Genomic DNA, 14,441 nt, shown 5'->3' with positions numbered 1-14,441 from the left:
CTAGTTCTACGCCACCAGGTTCTACGCCACCAGGTTCTACGCCACCTAGTTCTACAGTCCTTCACTGAGAGACTTTAAACTGCTGCTAGTTTATAAATCACTGAATTACAGATTAAAGATCTGCTGCTGTTGGATCAACCTTCCAGGCCTTCCAGACCTTCCAGGCCTTCCAAACCTTCCAGGCCTTCCAAACCTTCCAGGCCTTCCAAACCTTCCAGACCTTCCAGATCTCTCAAACATGGAGAAGCAGCATTCAGCTTCTATGCACCATGAATCTGGAACAAACTTCCAGAAAACTGAAAAACAGCTGAAACACTGAGCTCATTTAAATCTAGACTAAAACCTCCTATTTAGAGCTGATTTAGAAACATTTTGATGATTTTGATGACAGAACTTAGAAAAAAACAATGTTTCAATCATTGATGACTTTGTGTTTTATGATGTAAAGCCCTTTGAACTACCTTGTTGTTGAAATGTGCTACAGAAATAAACCTGATTGATTGATTAATTGATCTGTGATTAAGAAGTGGAAAGAAAACTAACGATGCATATTATAATTTGATTTTACAAAAACGTCACTGAGCTTCGGAGTTAAACACTCTAGAAGCAGCGTTCATTAATCCTCATAACAAATTTCAAAGTGTTCTTAACACCATATCAGTATTAACAGTTTGTTTTCTTTCTTAATTGAAAGTCAAATTACATGAGTGAAAATTATTTAGTGATTGAAATGAATTGGTTATTGGAGGAATAATGGATCCAGAACCAATATCTGTGGCCCGTACTCTCTGCTGTCGCCTCAGGAAACAAAACCTCCGGTTTGGACTCACGTTGATGTCCTCCAGGTCCAGGAAGTTCAGGACGATGCCGTTCCTCTTCCAGATGATGGGCGGGCGCAGCGTTCCCTGGATGGCGCAGGTCAGGACGGCGCTGAGGCCCACCGTTACGGTCGAGGTGCTGATTCGCTGATCCTCCGCCAGGCTCAGCTGCACCACTTCTGTTGGTTCGAAGCAAAACAATCGGAACAGATGAAGGAGTCCGAGTTTATTTATTGTTAACGGGTTCAGATATAAACCATGCAGGCCCTTCGTGTCACTAGAAGTAAAAATTAAGAAGCAACATTTTGTCTCTACAGTCTCAACTTTGGACCAAACGCCCTGAAAACCTGAGCTGAGTGGAAACTGTTGGCTCCTTTTCATCCTGTCACGATGAATGACAATATTGCTGTTTTGGGACCATTTTCTAGTAATATAATGGTAATGGCATATAATAATCCATAAACTATAAATGAACATTTAACACTGGAACTGGAAGACATTTTAAATATGCAAAATAAACCAACCAAACAAATATAGTTCACCAGACTGAAGACCAGTTTTGGTAGGAAGAGAAAAAAGAAAAGAGGGAAACGATAAATCATGCAAACAGAAATTATTGAGCTTGTTAAAATTTATCATGCAATGAAATGATTTATTCCCTGCTTTTAGGCAACATTGAGTCAATTTGTGTGCGACGCGACTCCTCAAAGGGAAGCAGAAGGTTTTAGTTTTTCATCATCGGTCTGGTCAAAACCAACCCAGAAGGTTCAGAAACGATTTGCTGTGGCTGCCGAGTCCAACGAGATCCGAAAAACTGGATTCTCCATTTACAGCCTTCAACATTTCACGACTCTCACTCAAAACCAATCATGCTTGCAAATGTTGTCATGTCATCATCAAACTACAGTAATAGTTAATATTTTTGCAGGATGATCTCCTGCTCCTGGAGTAAAGCTGCCTGGTGATTCCTGCTTCCTCTGCTGGAGGTGTAGATTTCACCACCATGAAAACTACATGAGCAGGCGGATTAAAAAGGACCAGAAAACAGAATCTGAGCGAGAGGAAGAAAATCTGACTGTAGACGCATCAGTAGGAGGGAAAGTTCAACATCTGCCTGTAAAAATGAGGAATCTAGTTCTGCAGTAAAACCTTCTCATAAACTCCTACAGAGGGGCAAAGATGGCACTGTAGTTTTTTTATTTTGTAGTAATATGGGGCATAATTATTTAGTTTTTGAATTTGCTGACCTCTGACCTTAACTGTTTTCTGCAGCTGAACCGGATGAGTAAAGCAGTGCATGGTTTCTCAGCGATAGCCACATTTTTCAGACCTCTCCGTTTCCTCCAGCTCTGTCTGACTCCTCAATCTGCATCCATACTTCTGTTTATGGTATCGTGACTTTGCAGCATAAAGTCAAATCTTTACGTTGTGACAGAATAGCGGCGATGAGGCCGGTGGAAACACGCCTTCACTGCAGCAGCCACAGGTGACAGGACTTCATTGTCCAAGCAGACTTTAGGTAAGATGGCAAACAGGCTCTGAGATGTTTGTGGGAAGCCTCCTGTCACAATGCAGACTTTGACAAAAGCAGTTGTAAAGGACCTGAGGATATTAGCTGTCTGTTCCACGCAGCTCTCCCAGTGACAGATGAATGTGGGATGACAGCTCGGCCTGCCAGTGGCTTCTCAAAGCGCCCTGGGTGCTGTACACCGCCGCTCCAACCAAATTATAACTCAGCACATCAGTAATCTGGGTGGCAGAGCAGGCTTTGAGTGCCATGTGACAGATGGGAGATGAAGTGCATTGATCTGGCTTAGAGGGCCAGTTTCAGGTCGCGCCGTGAATCTCAACTAGACTCAACGATACGAGACCGGCGAGGTTTGCAAAGTCAGCAGCAGCAGCCGACTGTTCAGACGGACATCTGAGGCCGCTTTGTATCGATTCTTTAAAAGGGAGACGAGAAGTGTAACGGCTTAAAAGTCTGCTGGTGAGAAAATCTCTTTAGAGTTCAGTTCAGCTGTAATTAATAGACTGTGGCAGATAAACCACAGCGAGGCAGAGAGGTTATTTTAACAGCTACAGCTGGAACATACAAGCATATACAGCTTCCCCAGAGTCCAGACCGAAACGCTTAAACACGTAGAAACAGGAGGGAAAACAACTCAAACCTGCTTCCTGAGGATGACTTGCTGTTTATGGGTACAGATGTACATTTTCCTGAGTTTCCTGTAGGTAATAGTTACAGATAGTGATTTCACCTGCAATGCTTGTAAAAATGCTCCAATATTGGCTTTTTAAATGAGAAAGTAAAACAATGAGAACTTACTCTGCATTTAATGTGATGTTTATAATATCCAATGACCTGCTGCCGGAAAATAAATACAATTAAAAAAGTCATAATGACCTGGAAACCATAAAACCTGCCAATAACCTGATTCAGTTTTAACATTTAATCTGTTCCTAATCGGGTCAGCTTACAAAAGATAAAAACGGTTATGTTGTACCACAAATGGCCCCCGGGCCGCAGTTTGGACACCCTGTCAGCCTGAACAACAGGTTTCCAGCATCCAGCAGGAGGAAAATGGAAGAAATTTATACCGAGTTGAAATCTCAGAACGGAAAAAATGAATTAAAAAAAAAAAAACAATGCAGAGAGAACAAAGAAAAGCATGAAAAATAAAACCTTGAAAAAAAGGAGAAAAAACAGCTGGAGTCAGAGAGAAATAAAAGAGCTAACTGATTGATATTCGACTTGAAACAGGTAAAAAGATTTAAAAAATGTCTTTCCATGTGTCAGGATGAAAAGACATTTGATGCAGAGCAGGTCAAATATCTCAGTAAAACTGGAGTTTGTCCCTTTTCTCCCTCCGTACGAGACAAGTCCCTGGTGAGCGAGAGAGACGTCAAACCAGAACGCAGAGGAGAGAGATGGAGAAAGGAGAGAGGAGGAGAGATGAGAGAGAGATGGATGGAGAGAGGAGAGAGGAGGAGGGAGAGAAGGAGGAGAGAGAAGGAGAGATGAGAGAGAGATGGATGGAGAGAGGAGAGAGATGGAGAGTTTGTCCAGTTCCTACAGCAAAAAAATGTGGATTTGATTTACAAATTAATTGACTTCAGTAATTAGACACTGAGTTGTTTTAACTGGGATATCAGAGCACAGGCACCTAAACTCAAATGCCACATTTTCACACTTATATGAAAAAAATAAATAAAACCATGTGTTGGTTTAATTAAAATCCTAATATAATGTGAAAAGTTTTACTTGTAAAAGTCACAGTAAGTGAATCTGTTGGCACTGCCAGCAAATTTATAATTTAGTTTCAAAGATTGTAATTAAGGTTGTCGAATTGACCTTAATTTGTGCAGGTTGTCTTAATGGGACCCAAGATCTCATTTACAAGAGAGATCTGCTTTTATGAACCAAAATTACAAACAGCAGCAAAAATATTAAAAGTTACTAAGATATGAGCTAAAAACAAGAGCACATTTTAAACACCACAGATGGGAATGAGCGATATAAACATTATACGGAAGAAACAATAGAAATTTAGCCAACAATACAGATCTGTAATCTGCCGACTAACTGCGGTAATGCCTGATGATGTAACCGACCGGCATCAATACAGAGGAAGTAGAAAGCAGAGCGCAAGGGAAGAGCTCGTTAAAAAGGCAGATGCAAAAAAACATGAATTATCTGGACCTGGTTTTGGTTTAACCTCCGGTGGTTGTAGCGCGACGCTCAGGAGGAGCGCAGCAGATGTCACGGTCAGACAGCGGGGAGGCGAGAGGGAAGAGGATGGCATCGGTGCAACGCACAACGGGTAAGGGCACAGGGCAAGGCTCACCGAGTCCAGTGGACCTGGTTTCTTACTGGGATGCTCAGGAGGAGCACAGCAGATGTCACGGTCAGACCGCAGGAAGCGCCAAAACCAGACAAAAAGAAAAACTCCTGAAAGTGCACAGTTCAACTCCACAGGAGCGAGCACAGAGTCAAAACCTCATGTGGTTTAAATTACCCTGTTTCTGAAGACCTGAGGAGGGCTAAACAGTCAGACCAGGAGCAGAAAAATGTAATCTGCAGTGTGTGGGAGAAAGAAAACACGAGCAATTTGCTGTTTAACGAAGCATGTGCTTGAATAGCAGTGATGCCGTTCCAGTCACAACACTGGGAACAAAAGGCAGGATTCAATGCAGACTAGGGGTTGCACCAATTAGTCGACTAGTCGATTCTTTTCTCTGCAATTATTTTACTGGGCCAGTCGACTAGTCGCAATCACATGACAAAACAGATTTTTCCAAGGAAATGAAAGAAGGTGGACTAGGTGAGTTTGTCAGAAAGTTCAAATTGTATAAAAATGTAAATAATTTAACAAAGAGGAACTGTAAATTACAGCATAGGCTACCGCAATAGGGGCGTTGCGCGGCGCGGAGGTTAGCGCAGCACCACGCATAGAGACTTTAGCCCGCGGCAGGCAGGAGTCCGACTCCCGTCCTCCATTCGCNACTCCACAGGAGCGAGCACAGAGTCAAAACCTCATGTGGTTTAAATGACCCCGTTTCTTAAGACCTGAGGAGGGTCAAACAGTCAGACCAGGAGCAGAAAAATGTAATCTGCAGTGTGTGGAAGAAAGAAAACACGAGCAATTTGCTGTGCTTGAATAGCAGCGATGCCGTTCCAGTCACAACACTGAGAACAAAAGGCAGGATTCAATGCAGACTAGGGGTTGCACCAATTAGACGACTAGTCGATTTTTTTCTCTGCAATTACTTTTTACTGGGCCAGTCGACTAGTCGCAATCACATGACAAAACAGATTTTTCCAAGGAAATGAAAGAAGGTGGACTACGTGAGTTCGTCAGAAAGTTCAAATTGTATAAAAATGTAAATAATTTAACAAAGAGAAACTGTAAATTACAGCATAGGCTACCGCAATAGGGGCGTTGCGCTGCGCGGCGGTTAGCGCAGCGCCCCGCATACAGAGACTTTAGCCCGCGGCAGGCAGGAGTCCGACTCCCGTCCTCCATTCACTGGGCCAGGCCTCTCTCCCTGGGCCCGGGCCTCTCTCCCTGGGCCCGGGCCTCTCTCCCTGGGCCCGGGCCTCTCTCCCTGGGCCCGTCCTCCATTCGCTCTCTCTGCCCCCTTACAGTCAGATTGCTGTCAAATAAACTAGTGCCGAAAAAAATCCTTAAAAAAGAAAAAAAAGACTACCGGAGTAATGTGCGACAACGCGTCATGATGTCAGGCTTTTTATCCCTCAACTACTCCTAACTGATCAGCGTCATCCTGAGTATTGAAGCTTTTAACCTGGCAGTTTTACGCTCTTATAAAGTTTTGGTTTGACAACATCTGTAAACTAAGTCCAGGCTCCATCCTGAGGGTCTGACAGAGGCGATCTCTGCCGCCGTCTGCATGTCGGTTCAGAGAGCCGCTGCTGATCAGCAGAGCCTCCTGCTGCGCATCGGGCGGAGGAGCAGCAGGAGGAGCAGCAGGAGGCTTCGTTGAATTCAACTGTAACCAAACGGGATCCGTTCATAATCAGTTTGGTTTGTGATGTTCCAACAGCACCACTGTGGTCAGTGTGATAATTTGACTCCTATGCGAGTAGCTATCCAGAAATCATCAGCATCAGCCGGTGTTTGGAAAAAAAAAATAAAAAAAGACCTTTTCTCCGCTGCTCACGAAGAATGATCTGTTTATTGCTCTTTTAATTCTGAATAATAGAGAATAATGAGAGAAGGGGGGGGGGCGCGTTGTGAAGCGTTTTTGCGCTTACGTCACTATGACGTCACCACGACTAGTCGACATCGACTCGACTATTATCATCGACCTTAAAAATATGTAGTCGTTCAACCCCTAGCGCAGACATCCGATACATTTAAGTTATGTTTCTGTATAGAGATACTTTTTCCATTTAACTTTGAGATTTTAAGGGAGACCTGGCAATGATTGGCAGCAGCAGAAAACAAAAGATACAAACATCCACAAAAATGAACGTTTCAACACATAATATATATACATTCCACTCAATGTTTCTAGTTTCTATTGTAAGTTTTATACACATCACCACCCATCATGTTATACATCATGATATTAATTTTATGTCACTTTCCTGACCACAAACCAGCTGGGCTGTTAAAAACGGCGACACCTGAACAGGTGATTAGTCAGGAGAGCATTAACCTGATGACCAACATGAAGATGAGAGAAACCGCACAAAGCTGCTCTCTGTGAGAACGAGGTCTTCAGATCCTCTCCGCCTGTAAACGACCGATCCCTCCTGCATGTCACCGTACGGCGGCGGTGCGTCACTGTTCTGACATCACTTCCCCTCATGTACATCATGTCCGACACGCTGGATTGCTCATATTCATGAAGAGCTAGCCTGATTTGATCCGATTTAATTATTTTACCCACTGCAGAGTGAAAAACATCTGCTGCCAAACCCAACATGGATTTATTAAATAAAATTCTTCTTTAATTAAACTAAATGTTATTTTTAACACGCTTTGTTCAGCTTGATGGCTGCTATGCAACAGTGAAATTGTCAGGGCAACAGGCGTCGTTTTGGACTGTAAGGACCAAACACAAAGATCCAATAATAGTAGCACATGCTAACATTACTCCTTTAAAGGAGCAGGAACACCTACTGCCTTAAAGGGGATGCATCACGGAGCAAATACACTTCTTGGTCTTTAAACACATCATCTTGTGTATTTGGAGTCTAGGAAGAAAAAGGTTTCATTTAGTTTCTCCCAGTGCTGCGTAAATCATCTTTATATCCTGTTTGAGTGATTTTATTATTATCTGTTCAGTTCACTTTATTCCCCATTAAACTTTTTAAACCTTTATGGTTTTCTGCTAACCAAAACCAGTCAGTTTTGCGAATCAACCATTTTTATTTTTGCTTCGGTTTTGTAGTCAAAGTTCAGGGATGCAAAGCTACGAGTGAATAAGTTAAAATCTTTGGTTGTGGAGTGAATAACCCTCACAGCTCATTACTCTGTCACACAGCCTCTTCAAAGCTCCTGGTTGAATTTCATTTTTCTTGGAAATGTCACCACATCAGTGGGGGAAGGACGAGTGCTTCAACAACCTTCAGCATCAAGAAGAATTTGACAAAATAATTCGAGGGTTCAGTTCCTTCTCTCTATGGAAACACTTAAATGACAACAAACTTTACATTAGATATAAATTCATTGTGTTTATATCTTAGTCATTGTCTTGATAGCAGTAGCATCGTGCCGTCTGCTAATGTTAGCACTGTGTGCTAGCTCCTTGAGAACATATCTGTACTGTATGTTTGCAATAGGATTATAAATGCATTAATTCAGTCGATCTTATTGCTAGCGTCAGCTAACTCATTAGCTAACTCGTTAACTATGTTGAGGCCTTGTTTATGAGACAAAAGGAGCTTTTTCTGTCTTGAACTTATGAGTCGAGATGGACACGTCTTCCGTCGTTGACCTTGATAAATTCAGTGATAAAAAGTTGATCTCTGTTCTCAAACTACAAAAATGGCCGAATGTGGTGGAGTGGAGCGCTCTGTGATATGGAGGGGGGTGAAATGTCTCGGATGCATTTAAAGAGACGGCACCAAAATCAGACGTTCTAAGACACAACTCAGATTTAAAAAACGGTCAAAGATGGAAAATATTCAGTTAACGCGACCCTTGACCCCAAAGTTATCCTGCCCACAGCATCATAGATCCTCCACTGTACTTAACAGGAGTCTGCATTATGCTTTACTGACATTCATGTTTTGTGTTATATGTTAGATACTAAATTATTTTATTAATGTAGCCAAAGTAAAGTTTGTATTTTCCATGTTTTAAAAGCTCGTCTAACTGTATTCTGAAAACAATTAATCTCAAGAGTTTTCAGAATGAATTTTAATGATCTTGACTGAAATCTGCAAACAGAAAAACCCTTTCTGTGTAATTTGTGCAGTTTGATAATCTAACATGCACCATGCCGAAGAATGTGGGGGAATCTGCTGCAATCATGCAGGAAATTTTTATCTAAATGGAAAAATAGCTTTAAGTTCCTCTCCAATTCACACAGACTTACATGTGCAAACACACAGCTGATGGTGGAAACGCAGTGACCTGCCCACTGGGAGCAGAGCGAGGGCTCAAGGACGCGCTCATGTGCAGTCAGGGCCGATCTTCTGATTAATGGCAGATGTGCTGAACATCCTGAGCCGCAGCTTTTAACCCATACTTCATCATCTTTAAAAATATCTCCTGCTTTTACTGCAACCCAGCTTACAGTTCACCTTCATTACTGCATCCATTTAAAAAACAATTAAATCCGTAAGTGTAGTAAAGTTTCCTGAACATAATGACAGCAGCAGGTACGTATAGTACATGTAATGAGACAGAACTCCCACTGGAACCCGGAGAGAGCACAAATTATCTCCGAGTGTCACTGTGCATTTGTTATGAGCTCGGCTCTCTGCAGGCGGCCTGCAGCTTTTAGTAAATACATCATCAATATTTCAAACACACTGACACCGAATTAATGACACGCAGCATTTCTCTTCAGCCAATCAATAACTACACACTCTTCAGCTCTTAATCATATGCATACTGTATATACTTCACATATTATTTAAATGTTGCACGAAGCCTGATCATTTGCTGTGTTTCATGCATAAAGGCTCTTCTGCATCTCTTTTGTTAAACAAGCACTTATTCTCTCTCACGGATATGCAGAAAATCATGCTTTTTCAGTGAGAGTGCTGGCGTGGTGATTATTCATGGAAGGATAGCGGGGATGAGCAATCAGTGGCCAGCTCATTAATCATGCTGGATGCAGACCCTTAATCTCCTCCACAGGTACAGAGGAATCCTCTGCTAACTCTTCCTCTCTCTTTCCACCCACCAGCTCATTTTCTCCCGTTCGCATCTTCGGCTGCAGCTTTCTGTCCTTCGCAGAACCTCTAACCTTCTCCATATCTATGTGACTGTAACTGCCTGTCAATCTCTTTTTCTCCTTCTCTGTGCTTCTATTATGCTTTTCTCCTTCTCCTTTCGTTCCACTTGATGTGCGTCTTTGCCCGGCTGTCTCTCCATTTGCTGCAAAAGCCAAATTTTAGCCACGTTTTCCTGAAGGACCCCTTAACCAGGCAGTGAATATGCCTTGTTAGGATCACAGACCAAAAGATTGGGGGCAAAAATGAGGCAAGTATAGTAGAAATGTGAGCAGCAGGGACTATTTTAAGAAAATATGTCACAAATTGCATCAATAAAGTGACTCCAGAGGATTTCAGCTGAATATCTGTCAACGGTTGCTACCCTTCCAGGGAAACATTCAGAAGAAAACGGAGGGCGATTTCTGGCGAGGATGCAACAGTTCAACAAAACTGCTGCACAACATGGAGGCATACGAACTGAAAATAATTATTTTTATTGCATGAGAAAGACTTCACAGTTAATACACACTCACTGGTGCCAAGAGACTAGATTTTTAAAGACATCGTCTACGGCTCCTCAGCAGCAGAGAGAAATTTCCTCAAAGGTTTATAATTTACCAATCAATCCTTCCAGTAACTGACCAATCAGCAGTCACCATTTGTCCTGAAGTACACGCCCCTTACCTGGAGGAACCGAACCTCCGTCAACGTTGCCGGGGTTCATCATTGCTAACGCACTGCGATCAGAGAGATTTAGAGGAAAATCACGGTGAAACACCGTCAGTGGGGAGCATGCCATCCCGACAGAGGAAGGAATACCATTTATCACTTTCCCAAAACCCAAACGGAGTCTGGAAGAATCTGAATGAAAGTGATAGACGGCGACTGCCACATGTTCATCTGCACAAAGCTAACCAATAGCAAATGTCCAATTTGTTCTCATACAAACACTTATTGATAGTCAAGTCAAAGATCAATAAGTGAAGGTAGTTATGCTTGATTGAGCGAGTAAATTTCAATGGTAGCATGAAGACAGGAGCTGCAGTAACTGCGGTATTTACATCTAAGCATCTTTACATTTTTACTTAGTAAATAAAGAAATGCTAAGCAGTTTATTGTAGTAATTTCTGTAGTTTTCTGTATATTTAAAGGATCTGCAGGTCTGCCAGATTAAAAACAAACAAAACAAAAACCATATCCTACATTTTTAATCTTTTCTGGATCCTTTGTGTCTTTTTAGCGACAGTAACAGTTTATGACATGTTTCCATTAAATGATTAAAGTCTGGATTTTAGTAAAAGTCACTGGATGTTTTTGGTTCCCAGTCCTAATAAATTAAAAGGAAAACCCCAGATAAATACTTTGTGTTGCACATTTTAAAATTAAGATTTCTTTTTCTCCAACATTGATTTTAAATGTGGATCTGCATCACCTGTCTGAACCAGCTGAACAATTTGTAGTCTATTCCTGAACTGTGTTGAGGAGAAAGGGCCACACAAAGTTGCTCTAAGGGCCCCGGAGCCACTTCAGTCTCTGATCTACACAGAAGTTTTTCTGTTACTATTAAAGCCTTTTGGTTCTCAGAGTTCTGTAAAGGTTGTGGCCCAAACTGGGAAGTACCAACCCTTACTGATACGAGTGAAATCGTTTTTAAACGAGCCTCCATATTTCCATCCAGCTTCCTTTTGTTCCTCTCTGCAGCTGCTAGCATGCACAGCCAACCCTTAGCCCAGGTGGCTGGGAGCTAATGCTAGCACCTGGGCCCTTTGCCACTCTTTGGTGTGATTGCTGTTCCTGTGCCATTGTGTGGTTCAACATGTGAAAACCTGCAGGGCCAAGCAGACACAGGCTTGATTGTAAAAGTCACACAGACACTGTCCAGGATTTATATGGTTGAAATGGTAGATTTAGAGAGCTGTGTCTATTTTTATCGTCACATTGGTTTGAATATTTGTTCTGAAGTACATAAAAATGTAACATGTCCTGCTTTTTATGCTTTGTTTGCAGGGAATCCAAAGCAGCTTTTATCAGTTTAATGCCTCATTTTCGTTTGTCAGGAATAGCGGATAAAAGGATAATAAAAATGAAGTTTAGGTGATAGATTGGAAAGAAAAAATGTTATCTTCACACTTTTATTTGATAAAAGTGAGAACACCAAGTCTCAGAGGCTGAAAAAGCCGTCCTGCTCCGGGAGGATTAGTGGAAACAAGCTGACAGTCTGGAGCTAATCTCCCATACTTCATTTGGCCGGATGAGATCCAATTCATTAAAGCTATATTCTCATCTGACAGCAGCATAAGATCTCTGACAATCTCAGTAATCTTTCATCTTTATGGAAAGAAAAAGCCTGGAGGTATCCGCCTACTGCAAAACGCTGGAGCATCTTGTGACAGCCTGGCTAAGTGCTCTTTCTTGTAGGAAAACCATTTGAGTTTTGCAGCCAGCCACTCAACTCGGCTCTGCTGGAGCCGCAGCGTGACCCGACCCGAGGGCCGCCTCCGCCCAGGAGAACGCTCAATAAGAGGAGTTTGGCTGTATGCGTCCATCAGCAGGACCAGTTATTTCAGCTCTGTGGGAAACCTTTGTGAGCGCGGACTCTTTGAAGCATCCACAAACATTTTAAAAACAGCATGATTACTGCTGCAGGAAGGCCTGTAATGCTGTTTATTCAAACTGGCCTGAGGCGAAACACGGAGGGGAAGGAGCGCCGCGCAGCGCCGTCTGATGTTTTATTAACCTGATTTATTACAGTGTGACTTTCAGAGTTTATTTAAACATTTTAATGGTTAAATCTGGCTGAACTTTATCCTCTAATATGAAAACAGAATTCAGTTTCAAACATGAAATAAGATGCTTGTTTGACTTCGGCTCAATTTTTATTTAAACTTAAGTCTGATATGCCCTTTCCCTTACATTTTAATTAAATCAGTTAAACCCTTGCATTATAATTTACTACTGATTTCATATCACATGTTCTGATCCCTAAATTAGAAGATCAGGTCTGTCAGGATGATACATTTTGCTGGATGGTAAATTATCCCAGAAGTTACTGTGGTAAACGACAGGAAAACAAGAAAAGCAAAAAGGTTGTTTGGAACAGAAGAACAGCTAAAAACGTTGACCTGACCAGAACCAAGCTGTGAATTTGGGACATCTTAAAGACTCAATATGCAGGAAAAAAAACTAAAACTGAGCTGGATTCAGAAAAGTAAAGCAAAGAGAACCGAGTCAGAAAACTACAGACAGAATTTACCTGTCCAGGTAAGTTGGGCCAGAGATCAGGACCAATCCAACAGGAAGCAGAAAAATCTTCATTTATTAAAGGTAAACAATAATAAAAGTTATTATTAAAACTTTTACTTATCAATTTCCCAAAACTTAACCAGATAAATTCTAATACTGCAGTTTCTTTAACAGTTTCCTTTGATGCATCGGCTCCTCATCACTTATTCCAAAGGTGTTTCACAGGTTTTATGATTAATGGCCTCAATAGGTTAGATGGTCCCAAAATAGATTCTCCATATTGAGAAAAATGACTTTAAATAAAGTGACAAAGGCCTTATTGAAACAGCAGGAGGCCGGACCGGATCATTGATCTGCTCTGACAGAGTCATTTGGGTGAGAAATGGCGGAGGTTCGATTCCGTCAACAAAAATAACAAAGCGCACCTGTGATGAAATGCAAAGGATAAAACACGGTGTCATTTTTACATGTTTTATCAGTTTTCCAATTATGAATCACAAAGTCTGGTGAATTTATATGACCTTATTCTACATGCATCACGTCTTCACTGCTTTTAGTTTAGCTTGTTAAGCAGCTTATTTCCTGGTTATCTAAATGATGAGTATACGCAGCCGTTTCCACCATCTTGGTAGGCCAGGTGACATGACATCACACCTCACTGCGGCTGCTTTCCTTCATTAAAATTCATGCTGCAACTTGTCAAAATCAACTCAAATCATTTGGATTTTCTATCTTTTCAGTCAGAAAAAATTCATTCATACAACTTGGATCATGTTTTGCAAAGATCATACAGGACATTTTATAAGTGTTAATACCAGAAGGCTTTTCTCTGGAAACGGCCACAAACGAAGGACTTGCTGTAGTTTCAGACACCCAGAGCAAAGCTGTGGCCTTCAATCTGAAACGGTGCAACATGGAGCCCATCGCCCCGGAAAAGAGCTTCTTCACACGTCACAGAGAAAATTACCTGGTGGAAGAAATACCCTGGTGGTTCATTTCTATACTAAAGTGGCACAGATCAGAGTTTGGTAATAACCAGTTGAAACTTTAACAGTAAAGAAAACTTTTGTCTTTTTTACTTTTAAATGAGTAATTTTATTATGAAGTATCTCTACTCTTAGTTGAGTAAAATTTTCTACCCACTGAATGAAAACAAACATGTTTCAACCAAAAATTCACCAGAAACAAACACACCAAAGTTTTTGTTAAAGTTTAAGACGTTTTTTATTGAAAGAAACTGAAAAGTCTTATTTTTTGTTACCTGTATGAATTATTGTCATTTTGGTTCTTTAAGCACCAACATTTCCTCTTAACTTTAGATGTTGGTCCATTTGATGATGTAATTTTTAAATATTAATGCTTCAGTTACTCAGTACTTGCTTACACTTTTTACCAAACTGTTTTTTACTCGAGTAATTTCTTGGACAGATATTTTTTTCTTTTACTTGAATAAAAATATATTGAAG

The 14,441-nt window shown here is 41.3% G+C and overlaps 1 protein-coding gene across 4 annotated transcripts in view; it reads right to left on the bottom strand.

Moving 5' to 3' along the window:
- Positions 1–14,441, bottom strand: part of fstl4 (follistatin-like 4) — a 192,228-nt gene that overhangs the window by 26,087 nt on the left and 151,700 nt on the right. For all 4 annotated transcript variants that reach the window (XM_007572566.2, XM_016660948.1, XM_007572565.2 and 1 more), the window contains one exon: positions 831–997. In XM_007572566.2, the coding sequence (XP_007572628.1) occupies positions 831–997 (167 nt within the window). The remainder of the gene's footprint in view (positions 1–830; positions 998–14,441) is intronic.

Source organism: Poecilia formosa, unplaced genomic scaffold (assembly GCF_000485575.1).
Source record: "Poecilia formosa unplaced genomic scaffold, Poecilia_formosa-5.1.2 Scaffold304, whole genome shotgun sequence".
NCBI classification, from domain to species: Eukaryota; Metazoa; Chordata; class Actinopteri; order Cyprinodontiformes; family Poeciliidae; genus Poecilia; species Poecilia formosa.
This window is presented reverse-complemented; position numbering and strand designations above follow the sequence as displayed.